General features: G+C 47.5%; 1 protein-coding gene across 2 annotated transcripts in view; it reads left to right on the top strand.

The window, feature by feature from the left end:
- Window positions 1-3220: 3220 nt before the first annotated feature.
- Window positions 3221-13150, top strand: part of RAB6A (RAB6A, member RAS oncogene family) — a 95799-nt gene continuing 85869 nt past the window's right edge. Inside the window, exon 1 of one of the 2 annotated variants that reach the window (XM_039529366.1) lies at window positions 3221-3441. In XM_039529366.1, coding sequence (XP_039385300.1) covers window positions 3372-3441 — 70 coding nt within the window. In that variant the 5' untranslated portion in view covers window positions 3221-3371. The remainder of the gene's footprint in view (window positions 3442-13150) is intronic. The other variant, XM_039529362.1, reaches the window with a different exon arrangement.

The raw sequence follows: 13150 nt of genomic DNA on the forward strand, positions 1-13150 counted from the left end.
ACCTAGCTCCCACTCACTGGGGCAGACTGCAGTCTACACCACTCATCATCAGCAAGGAGTGTTTGGACCTGCTGCCTTTGCAGGGGCGGCTCTAGGATTTCTGCCGCCCCAAGCAGGGCAGCATGCCGCAGGGGGGCGCTCTAGCGGTCGCCGGTCCCGCGGCTCCGGTGGACCTCCCGCAGGCACGCCTGCGGATGCTCCACCGGAGCCGCCTGCCGCCCTCCCGCTGGGACGCCACCCTAAGCGCGCGCTTGGCACGCTGGGGTCTGGAGCCGGCCCTGTGCCTTTGCCTACCCTGGGCTGCACCTCTGCAACTCCAGTATCCTTCCCAGTCTTTACCAAGGCCTGCAGCCTGGGGGTTTTCCCCACCTAGAGCTCACCAGCTCCTCTGGCCTTTCCCCAGCCCTGCTCCACTCTAGGTACCCTGCTGCACTCCCAAGCCACCAGGCCTATCTCTCTCCACCTCTAGAAAATGACTGTCTGAGCACCTGCCTCACAGCCCTTTTATAGGGCCATCTATGGCCTGATTGGGGCATGGCCCCAGCTGTGGCTGCTTTCCCAATAAGCCTACCCTATTGGCTCAGCTGCAGCCCTCTCTAAGGCTGCTTTTAACCCCTCTTAGCCGGAGTGGGGTGACTGCCCCGCTATAGATAGCATTTATCCAAAAAGGGTCACGTGAGGTGTCTATTACAAGCTTATATCATACTGATCCTCATAATCACGGTGAGATATATAGATGGATGATATTTAAAGGGTTATGTTACATATGTAGATATTCTGAAAATATGTCTTAGAGTCTGTGTCCCAGCAGATTTGTCACACAGGTTCTGCTAGCCAAAGGGATGTAGATTCACCTGTCTGACTAGATTCATATGTAAATTAAGCATTGTAAGCCAACACAGTAGAAGTCCATTTTTCACATGGAGTCAGCAGGAGGATGTGAAACCAATTTGGAGCCAGCACCTTAGGAAAGGAGCCACAGAAGTCAGCCTGACTCTAGGGACAAAAACAATGGACTGTGGGGGAGAAGAGGAAGGTCAAAATCCTTTTATTCCTTACTGAGAAAGCAAAGAGGACAGTGCTTTTTGCATTAATGAAAAAGAAATCCCAACCAGTGCTGGCTGGTGATGCTGGGAGATTGCTTTAGGTGAGAAACTGTTTAGACTATGAGAAGGGTGTTCTACTTTTGTTCTATTTGTAACCATTTCTGTTCCCACTTCTTATCCTTTCTCACTAGCTTTTAGATCTTAGCCTTTTGTAATAAACTTGATTTTCACTATAGATATATCTCAATGCTGTGATGTTATAAAGGACCCGATCCCGGGTTGTACCAGCCAAACTGCGTTTAAACTGTTTCTTTAGAGACCGCAAACCTGGCGAATTCTGTGAGTGTCCGGTGGCTGGACACAACAGGAGAACACTTCAAGCGGGCTGGTGTATATCTATCACTAGCCTGTAGAGAGAGAGTGAGGTCTGAAGAGACCTGGAAGGCAGCGCTCGTGTGGCCAGAAGCTGATGGTTTCAGGGAGCTGAACTACAGCCTGCACAAACAAGGCTGTTTCACACTAAGGGGAGGTAGCAGTGAGGTGCCTCACAAACCTGGGTACTGCCACAGCTGGGATGAGGGATTGGAACTTGGCTTTTCCACATTGCAGGAGTGTGCCCTAATGCCTAGGCTAGTGGTCTTGTTTTCTCTCCTGTTGTTAAAGCTGTTCCATGCCATTTTTTGTATAAACTACTTGACTAGTCATTGGGTCAGAGATAGAGTGAGAATTACTCTATAGCTTGGTGGCAAGGGCATTCATCTGGGAGAGGGGAGACTCAGATTCATATCCTGCTCCAATGACTATTGAATTATTTATACACAGTGAAACAGTTTCAACAGTAGAGACAAAGGACTAGTCTACACCGAAAACTTACATTGGGATAGCAATGTCTCTCAGGGGGGTGAAAAATCCACATTCCTGAGAGATGGAGCCATGCTGACCCAACCCCTGGTGTAGACAGCGCTAGGTTGATGGAAGAATTTTTCCATTGACCTAGCTACTGAGGTGGATTAACTACTACAACAACGGGAGAACCCCTCCTGTTGCTGTAGGGAGTGTTTGTGTTGACATGGTCCAGCACTGCAACATTTTCAGTGTACACATACCCTAAGGAAAACTCACCCCAGAATATTCCATAGCCCAGTGCCTAGGACACTTTCCTGCAATATGGGAGACCCAAATTCAAATCTCTTCTTCATATCAGGCAGCGAGGGCAATTAATCTTGTGTCTCCTATGCCCCATGGGCTAAAAGTTACAAGGTTGGTAACAGCTGCACGTCTTTGTCTGGCTGTGTTGTAATCGGTGTATAAAAATTACAAGTTGATACGACCAGAAATTCATGTCAAATTTCCTGTGGGAGCTTCAGGCTCAGGTGCAGCGCCATCCTTCCTAGTCTCTCCCTGTAACACATGACACTCTAGTCTCCTGTGGGCTGTAATACTTTGTCTCATTTCGGTTGATGGGTTTAGTGTGCAGGTGCTGGCTGCTGGCCTGTGATATGTAGGAGGTCAGACTAGATGATCTGCTGGGTCTTTCTGGCCTTAAACTCTATGGCTCTAAATTCACTATTAACAAATAACCTATTTGTCTGAAAAATGTGCCTCCCTCTAGTGCTGAGGGGCTATTCTTATTAGCGATGGGGAGGGTACAGCTCTTCCTTCTCACCGGCATAGCACCAGATGACTCAAAAGATTTTCGGTGGCAGAGCTTCCCAGCTTAGGAAACCTTGACAGAAGCCAGCTGCTCAGCTCCCACATCCCCCGCCCCCCGGAACCACCACTACAGCTGGGGGCAGCAGCGAATTAGTTAACAGCCTTGATGGGGTCCGCCCTCGTTAGGTTTCAGGATTAACGCCTGGTCGAAGGGCGGGAGGGAGCTCGCGGCCCCCAGCTCCTACAGCTCCACCCGGCCTGCGGCGGCGCCAGGTCTCTCCGCCCCGCCCCTCTTCCCTCCCGGCCCCGCCCTCTGCCCGCGCTGCCACACTCCGCATGGCCCCCGACGCGCGACGCGCCCTGCCCCCTGATTGGGCGGTGCAGGCGGAGGGGCGCGCGCCCGCCCGCGTGTGGGCGGGGCGGGCGGGCGCGGCGCGCGCCGAGTCCCGGCTCGAGAGCAGCGGGCTAGGTTGCGCGGTGCGTTGCGAGCGGTTGCGCCGCGCTCTCTCCCTTGGTAACCGGAGTGCGGGCGGAGGGGCGGCGGGGACTGTCCGCCGCTGCCAGCAGCCCCCGGGACTCCTGCCCGGCTCCACCCTCCCGGCCGCCGAGAGCGCGATCGCGGGTCCCGCCGCGGGGAGCGGAGCGAGCGCGGGCGGCGGCGGCGGCTCCATCATGTCGACGGGCGGGGACTTCGGGAACCCGCTGCGGAAATTCAAGCTGGTTTTCCTGGGCGAGCAGAGCGGTGAGTGACCCGGCCCCGCCCGGGGGCTCCGGCCCCCCCCGCCTCACCCCGGCCGGAGCCAGGACCCCCCTTCCGGCACCCCCGCCGGGCCAGGCCCCCGCCCCCCCCCCGTCCCCGCCTTCCGCCGAGCGGGGATCGGCCCCGGCCCCGGCCCGGCCCCCCGCGGGAGCAGGAAACCCGCCCCCCGTCCCCCCGCGGGCCCCGGCCTCTCCCGCGGCGCCCTCGCCCGGCCTTGGCGCGCCCGCCAGGGTCCCCGTCCGGCGGGCTCTGTCCTCGCCCCCGGCGGAGCTGAGCCCCCCCTGCCCCGGAGCCGTGGCGGGGAACAGCCCCTCGCCCCACCGGCTAATGGAGCCTGCCCGGCGGTCGCCGTGGGGCTGGGCTCGCTGTCGGCCGGGGACGGAGGGGGCGCTTCTCGCTGTGCCCGGTGGGGTGCGGGGTTTGATGCCGCTGGGTCCCAGAGCCGGGCCCAGCCCGCTGGGGAAGGGTCCCTCCTCCTGGGGCGATTGTCATCTTGTGCGGAGAACGCCGGGTTGGGAAACTGCTGCGGGAAGCCGCCCTCTGTCCCCACCTTTCTGTGCATGGATTCATTTCCCCCCGTTGAAATGGTCTTGCTTCCTTAGGTTGCAGCTGAATGATGCTTGACTGGGATCTTTACCTTTAATATCTTAAATTCAGCCTCCCTTTCCCCCCCCCCCCAAAAAAAAGAAAAAAAATGGAATCAACTGGTGTTTGCTCCAGTGGGGTCAAGAGGGAAAAATGAGACTGACCAGTACTCCTCTGAATGTATTTTAATTACTATCTCTTTGGTAATGAGAGGAAGAGATAGCAAATAGTGCAGTTCTGATAGAAGCAGCTGCTGATTTCATATGACCTGGGTTTGGTTTGTTTCCTGGGGAGGGTGGAAACAGAACCTGGTAATTCTGTTAAATAGTGGATTTTTTTTTTTTTGGGAAACTGTGATTTACATTCCAGTGAAGTGTTTCTAACACCTTAAATATTTAATGTAGCAAATGAGAATTCCCTCCCCCTCTTTGATGGAAGAAATCTGTATGCCCACTTCCTCCTCAGTAAAAGGCCCTCGCTATCTTACCAGTGCAGAGCAAAATCCTGATTTCACTTCCTTGGGAGTGGATTGCTTTATTGAAATATATTGTTTGCTTTGGTAAGATGTGCTATAATGAGACACTTTGATTAGAAGGGAGCAAAAATTTAGTCTCTTCTGTCCTTGGGTGGAGTGGAGTTGGTATCTGCTGCCACAGCCAGCACTAATGCAGTTTGACATCTGCCTGGAAAGGGATGCTAATCCATAAAGGATCCCTTTTACCTGCTCTGAAATGACTTATATTTTGGTTTCGCTTCAGTCTACTTTAAATTGTCTTGGTGGTGGGAGACTGCTGTTAAAGCAAATCGAGCCATATACACGGGCAGTTCTCTGCCTCTTTCCTTTGTTGGGAGAGAGCTCTTTTCCATATTATGCTCATGGGGTGAACATCATATGCCCAACTTGTATATCTTTTGGGGTAAGTAGTCTAATACAGAAAGTGAGGTGCTGCCTGGACAGCCATTTTATGAGAATTTCAGGAGAGGGTGGTGTGTAAAGACACCGTTCATACCAAGTAAATATTGATAAAAATGAGTTTAAAGTGCTTGCTGCACACCCCTGGGATGCTGATGCTGCCTGTTTTCTTGTGTTGCTGCTGTTTAGTTTGGGAGAAGCCTTTTAGTATGGGTCTCAGAGGAAGATTTTTAGCTTCTTATACTGCTTATTACATCTCGGTAGGTAGCTTTGTTAGTTGACAAATGAATTTCTCACATATTTCAGTTCTATCCAACATACTGCAGGCCGCCTAGTGTCTACATCTTCCAATCCTGTTCATTTTTGTGCTTGAGCTAATCATGTTTGTACCAGAAAGGTTTACATGATTCCCATTGCTAATACCACATGTATATTTTGGGGGTAGGGGGGACAGGAGATGATCATGAGTGCAATGTAGCAGAATGCTACCAACTAACGCACACTTCTGATGTACATGATTAAATGAGGTCCTCATGTACAGTGGAAAAATCACTACTTTTTCCATGCTGTCAAAGTGAGGTTTAGATAGCTCCACGCCATCTTGAGGTAATTGTGTATTTTTTTATTAGCCTGTGTTTGACTCTTCAAGCACTATATATAATGGTAACTAGATAAATGTGCCCATAGTGATGTTCTTCTGTGCAATGAAGATAATGCACATGCATCTTTCATTATGCAGTGGCTCAGTGCTGTGAATTTTAATATTGGATTTTGCCACCGTTTAGCTCATTCTCCTTGTCCTTTCGGGGTTGGTGAGCGAAGGTGCGGAGAAATCTAGAAACAAACAAACCCTTGTAGAATAGCAGTATTTAAAAATCAAGCATCTGTTTAAAAAACACTGCAGCTGGAATATCTTTTTCACTTCCTGTTTAGCTAAATCATTGTCTGCCTTGTTGGAAGGCCATAATTAAAGGTATCCTACTGCTGCTCAGCAGAGAACAGAATGCTGCTTTTGCATCGTTTTTCTTTCAGTCACTTCAGAATGGCAAGTGAAATGTTATAGTGGGCTCTGCTGCTGATTAGCTGGAGATGCATGCCAGGACTAAGATCAGGCTTCTTGTGTTGGCTGCATTCAGTCTTTTCAATAAATGTATGTTCCGTGATTTTTAATTGGAGTTTGTTAAAGGTTTTAATAGCTTGCACAGGCAATGTAGTAATGTGATCAAGGATAATATCTTGCCATGTGAAACTGGATATGTTTGTGGAGATTTCCGTTTTAAATAAGACACAGAAAACAAAGTTAACAGTAAAAGATGCAAATCACATCTATTGTATTAAGCCATATTACAGCAGCCTTCTCCCTAGGCATGTTTGCTTGGACTGCAGTGATTCTTCCTGATTATGCTATTCCTTGTTATCTGCTGCAGGTTCTCCTGCTGTACTAAGATGCTAGTGCTTCTGATTGGTGTTTTTTTTTTTTTTTAAGATTATAAACCTCCACCTTCTCCCCACTTCCGGTGTCTCCTCAGTTACTTATATTGCCTGCCATTCATGCTTTAAGTATCAGAGGGGTAGCCGGGTTAGTCTGGGTCTGTAAAAGCAGCAAAGAGTCTTGTGGCACCTTATAGACTAACAGACGTTTTGGAGCATGAGCTTGGATGGGTATTCACCCACGAAAGCTCATGCTCCAAAATGTCTGTTAGTCTATAAGATGCCACAAGACTCTTTGCATTCATGCTTTAGTTGAATCAATACCTTGAGAGCTCTCCATGCTGGAGAAGGAAAGCTGACACACTGCTGCAGTCTTCTGCCAGTGCCAATCAGTCCGTGGTAGTGTGTTGGCTGGATGACATAAAATCACTTGCAGCTTCTTTCAGGATTTACTGCAAGGTGCTGGTTCTCAGCTGAAGTACATTTTTACTTCCAAACTAGATTAGCAATACTTGCTGCAAATGGCTGTAGATTCCTCACCAGCCTGCAATTTATTCCTTGTCTGGCTAAAAAGATCTCTGAACCTTGTCTTTTTTGTCTGTGGTATAAAGACACTTATTAGGCTAGCAATGAGTAAAATTTAACTGGTGCTAGCCTTGATTGGAAATAGTAATTCATGATTGCAGATTACATAGAGTTTAGTAGTGTTAAATATGTTAATCTTCCCTGAAAAGACGGAGCTTTGTGCTGAGGATTTAGATGCAGCTAGAGTAAAATATATATAAAAAAATATAAAATCTGTCTCCTTAGTACCTTTTGATCTTGTTTTCTTTCAGGTGATTTCTGGCAGACTAAATGTCTCAAGTTAATATTTAATCACTATTTCTGGGTCAGATTATCAGCTAGAGTGGCACAAACCACCCTTATTAAAGTAGTTTTTCAAATAAAATTGCTGTGTGCTTGAAAACTATAGAAAATGTTCAGCGGTCTTGTCCTCTTCATTTTTGTCTTGCATGTATGCTCCTCCTTTCATTCTTGTTATACCTCACCGGTTTCCTATCTGAGCAGGCAGGAAGAATTGTATGCCAGTGGCAGGTAATAGAAGTATTACTCTTGCTGATTTCATTGCATGTGTTTATACCATGAGTTTTATTAGAAAGGAAACCTGGAGGGCATCTATACAGGGACATCAAACACGAAGCAAGAAATCACTTGCATTGGTATGTCAGGTAGGGGTGGGGAGAGAATGTCTGTCTGCCTTTTCCCCAGGCTGTGGATGCTGCCCTGCAATGGATGACCAGAAAAATCAACTATGTCAATCTGTATCTATTTTCTAAAGCACTGTATCACCATGGTATCTAAGTGTTGTGCAACAGCTAGGGGATATATTTAATTGTATTTTGAAATGCTTAACAATTGGGTTAGTTGACGCAATGCTGGCCAGTATAGAGCGGGCCGAGTCATGGTTTCTATGTCAGCTAGCCATGGGACCAGAGGCTTGCGTGTGACTACCTGACACAGTGGTGATCTCAGCTTGGTCACCAGCAGCTGAGGACATCGTCACCATGTAACTTGATTCTTTAAGTATGATTAAACTTCCAGTGAAGACAAGTCTGAAGAAGCATTGAGCTTGCCTGCCAAAGATTAAAATCTTGTATCCTTCTCTCTTTCCCGTGTTTACCCCTTGTTCCATTGTATTTGGGATATTGTTATTGAGGTCCAATGGTTAGGGCTGCAGCCTGGGATTCAGGAGACCTGGGTTTAATTCCTTGTTCTTCCACAGACTTCCCATGTGTCTTTAGGCAAGTCACTTAAACCTCTTGTGTCTCAGTTCTCCATCTGTCAAATGGGATAATAGTATTTCCCTACCCTACAGTTGTGTGGTGACAATAATACATCAAGGCCTGGTCTTCACTTAACACTTAGGTCAACCTAGATGCATCACTCGAGAGTGCAAAAGATGTAGTTAAGCCGCCCTAAACCCTAGTGTAGACACAGGCTGAAGGAATAATTCTTCCATCGACCTAGCTACCACCTCTTGAGGGGGTGGATTAACTATACAGTGATGGGAAAACGTTTCTGTCACTGTAGCAAGTATCTACACTACAGTGGGGTAGGTGTAGCTGCAGCTGAGCCACTGTAGCACTTGTAGTGTAGACATATCGTAAGGGTTGTGAGGCAATCTGGTACTACAATAATGGGGGCTAGATGCATGTTGACTATATATCATCTGTTGGAGGATGGCTTCATTAGAGAGAGATCTTGTGTTTGGATCCAAAGACAGTAGCAGTTTTATGCAAATGCCGTCTACAAAATGGATAGAGATTAAATGATCTTCCCTGCTCCTAAAGGTGAACTGAGTTCTAAAAAATACAACTGTTTAAGGGCTTGTCTACACTACCCAGCGATTGCTCCAGCGGGGGTCGATTTATCATGTCTAGTATAGCGATTGATCCAGTGGGTGTCGATAAATCGACCACTGAGCGCTCTCCTGTCGACTCAGTACCCCACCAGAACGAGCGCAAGCGGAGTCGACGGTGTTGTCAGAGTTGTACCAGTGTGGTGCTCTGCTTTCTCCTTGTTGATATCACTCGGCTGCATGCGTGAGTTCCCTCTGTGTGCTGCCCCAGCTCTGCGCAGATAGCTGACACAGCAGACCCGACGAGAACCCCCAATAACTACAGAGTCCAGTAAGATGCAAAGCCACGTCGGCTAGGTTTATTGCGACCTCGGACACCCGTGCAGGGTCCCCGTAGATTACTTAGTCTACTGGGCGTACTGCGAGAGAGTGCCTCTTGGCAATGGACCCGGCTCAGTGGCGGGACTTTCCACTCCCCCTTCGGCCGGACAAAGACACCGCCCCAAGGATGCATTCTTATACACAGATACAAACAAGTTACACATCACACCTGACGTATTGAGGTGCAACCTTTCTACGTAGCACGGTACAACCCCTCTACGTATTAAGGTGCCGCCTCTCACCTTGTACATGTTGGTTCGATCAAAACAACTCTATCCATCATTTTACCCTTTTGCCCCTGTCATTGGGATGGGTCGGCCTGTCCTCCTGTTATCTATGGAATGTTTCAGTATAGTGTGTTCTAGTGCTGTGTTTATGCTAGGTGAATATATGCTTATGCAGCATCAACCCTTTTCGTGCCAGCTTCTGTGAGCAGGGCCTACCTCTGGCTCACAGCTTAACTTTGCTTTATGTTAGCAAAGTCTTGACCATTACTTTAGTTCAGGCCTCAGGCCTCATACTGGGCCTTTATCAGGGCCTGCACTTACTACAGACGGGAGAGTGTCAGCTGTCGACTTACTGCAGTGAAGACAAGTAGATCTAAGTATGTTGACTTCAGCTATGCTAGTCACGTAGCTGAAGTTGTGTATGTTAGATCGACCCCGTGCAGTAGCGTAGACCAGCCCGAGTCCACCAGTTAGCCTTTGGATGTAGATATTAAGTAGCTAATCTTTGCCTCACTGTTGTGAGGCAGTGAGTAGATGTTATCCCCATTTTACGGTTAGAGAAGCTGAAACAAAGGTGAAGTATCTTGTCTGAGTTTACGTGACCAATGGCAGAGCCAGGATTAGAATTTAAGGCCCCCAGGCTGCTAATTCCATGCTCTTTCTTCCAGACCACAGTTACTTGTTAAACTCCTTAAAAAAGACAGGTAAGATTACATCTGAAAACAAGAAGAAACAATTAGTTCCCTTCTCACTTGCCTGCTAAAACCTGGGTTTGCAGTTCTTTGTTAATTCTAAAAAATTGAATTTACAGACACCTCAGTTGGCGTAAGGAATGTTATCCCCATGCGTGGTGCAGGTGCTGTGAAGTGATGTATGCTACTGCAGGAAAGAGCTGTGTCTTGAGGACCTGACTTACGGCCCAAATGGGGTAAATGGCTTTTCTGCTCACCTTCTACATGTGACTGTGTCTTTCTATAATCCTGTAATATTGGAAATTCTCTTGTGGTCACTGGATCCCTAACTTTCAGGAGTAGTTAGCTAGTGACAGCTGCTTCTGTGCTGGGAATAGTCTCTCCCAAAGGGAAGATGTAAGTCCCGGAAAATGTCTTTCCTGGTATGAATGAGCCTAGTTAAATTCCAAGTAAATACCTGCACTCATTTTATTATTTGAGCCCCCTGCAGACCTGTTTATGTGCACAAGTGGACTTGGAGCTCACTCTTCCTAAGTAACTCTTGCTGGCTCAATGAAATGCTTCTAAACTAGGAGGAAAATCTATTTTGACTGCAGCTGTAATCCAGCTCTTCACCATGGTAGTGACCCATGTTTAACTTATGTGAACAAGTGGTGAATTCTTAGAATACGCTGATGGTCTCGACTGGCTCCTTGAGGGGAGTATGAGCTCTGTTTTGTTCTGCATACCGTTCTGAATTCTGCTTTGCTGCCGGCCCACTCTGCACCCTGATAAATCACTGCTGTAGCCAGAACTCCAGCCTGGGCTGCGCTGAGCTGCTAAACAGTTAAATCTTTTCACAGCTTATTTCTTAGCCCTCTCGAATGTCTGGTCTTAGATTACACTCATATAAATTGGCCTTGGGGAAGTCGTGTGTGTTCTCTCCCCCTCTCCCCACAAGTAGTTGCACAAAGGAGGTTGGAGATCAAACTGTTGTTCAATGCTTGTTTTGGAATTTTATTTTCTTTCTAACATTTTCACAAAGACAGAGACACAATCCTTAACATACCAACTGCCAGTGGATGCCAGCCCCAGCTAAAACCAATACTTGCCCCAAAGTCTCTCCCCTGCCTCCATACCTGATCAGTCTACTGCCATGGCAACAAATTACAACTTAACACCCCCAAGTTACATATGCAGCCCTCCCCAAATCATGTCACTAAACTGTTGCTACCAGAACTGCTGCTAACTCACCATCCTACTTTAATAGGTCAGATTTTAAAAATAGTCAACAAAACATAGTCGGTACCAATCCAAACTTCCCAAATTTCAGGGTCGGTTGTATCATGAAGGGGAAGGAATCCCAAAAGTGTGGATTCTTCTGCTCCAGGGACTTAACCCAGCAACCCACACAGCAAGAGCATCCCAGTCAATCTCTACTGCCATATGTGGCATAGGCTGAGGTGTAGATACCTCTGACCATTGAGGGCAACAGAGATGAGCAGTAACTTGAAATGCACCTGTAACTGACTAGGAAGGAATTGCAAAGCTCTGAGCACTGATGTTCCATGCTCATGGCAGTCACTCCTTACTGCACAAAGTCTCAGGATAGCCATCAAGAAATATCTCTTAGGGCTTGGCTACACTTACAAATTTGCAGCGCTGCAGCAGGGTGTGAAAACACACCCTCTGCAGCGCTGCAAATTGTGGCGCTGCAAAGCGCCAGTGTGGTCAAAGCCCCAGCACTGGGAGTGCGGCTCCCAGCGCTGTCCGTTATTCCCCACAGGGAGGTGGAGTACGGACAGCGCTGGGAGAGCTCTCTCCCAGCGCTGGCGCTTTGACTACACTTAGCGCTTCAAAGAGCTGCCGCGCTTTGAAGTGCTAAGTGTAGCCACAGCCTTAGTAGAGTGCTTGACAGCCCCTCCTGGAAGTGTCAGAAATAGATGCCTATTACAAGGTTCGCACCGAAGAGGAGCAGTTAGAGCTTTCTGGCCTGGTCTGAGTCACAGGGCCACTGTGATACACAAACATTTAGGAACTTTGATAGCTCTAATAAGATATTCCCAAGGCTGAAACATAACATGGGGATTGCCATGCTGTAGGCCTTGCATAAACAATGCAAAAAGTAGTAAGGAAACCGAGGTTAACAATGGACAAAGCATAAACTCATAAGTGGCCTTGTAAATAACATATAGTTAGATTTGAAAAAAATAGTGAAGAGTGGTTGATAAGCTTGCAGCTGCAGCATTGCTCACTAGCATACTTTGTAGCTCGTGGACACTTCCTGATCTGTACAAGGATTGGTTACAAAAATTAGTAGACTAATCATAATAAATTAGATCAGTGATAAAGTGGATGATACACTTAATACTATTGATTCATGATTATGTACATTGGATGTGTGGTATGCCTTGTAAACACCCCCGCCCCCAACTTGAGTCTGATCAACTCAAGTGTAGTTTGATTGTATGACTGTAAAGAAACCGCAGTGATGAGTCTGTGGTTGAACTGATTTGTTCCCAGGAACTGGATAAAGGGTTTTCCTAGAACTGGCCAAGGTGTTCTGAATAAAGTGAGTGGAAAAGAGCTCTGAAAAATCCCAGCGCATGCCAGATTAGCTGAACAGTCAGATACCTTGTCTTCATCAGTGGGCAGAATCAGCTGCTTCAGAGGCATGTGCAAGAAACTCTGCAGTTGGAAGTGATGGAATAACCCACTCCACAAAGAGAGCTTCTTCTAACCTCCATTCATTTAGAGGTTGGCTTGTACTCTGAAACGTGGGTTCAGATCCTTTCCAGCACTTTAAAGTCTTGCTGATTTAACTTCAGATGTTACTGCTCTTCTTTAGCAATGTATTTTGTGCAAATGAATTCCACAGTAAACTGACTGAACCATTGTATTAAAAGATAGGGCAACTTACTCAGTAGTTAGCATAGAGGCCACCTAGGCTCATTCCTCTAAATGTTTCCCCTTGTCAGCAAGCACAATTTGCTTCTGATTAGGTTTGAGTTGCAGCTAATTTACTTTCTTACAGTTCTTGATCTCTCAAATGCTAGGAAAGTAGTGGAAACTGTATAGTCTGCGTTAGATGAAAAGGAGATGAGACCTCCTAAGGGAAGAGCCT

The sequence above is a fragment of the Mauremys reevesii genome, linkage group 1 (assembly GCF_016161935.1).
Source record: "Mauremys reevesii isolate NIE-2019 linkage group 1, ASM1616193v1, whole genome shotgun sequence".
In the NCBI taxonomy this organism is placed as follows: domain Eukaryota; kingdom Metazoa; phylum Chordata; order Testudines; family Geoemydidae; genus Mauremys; species Mauremys reevesii.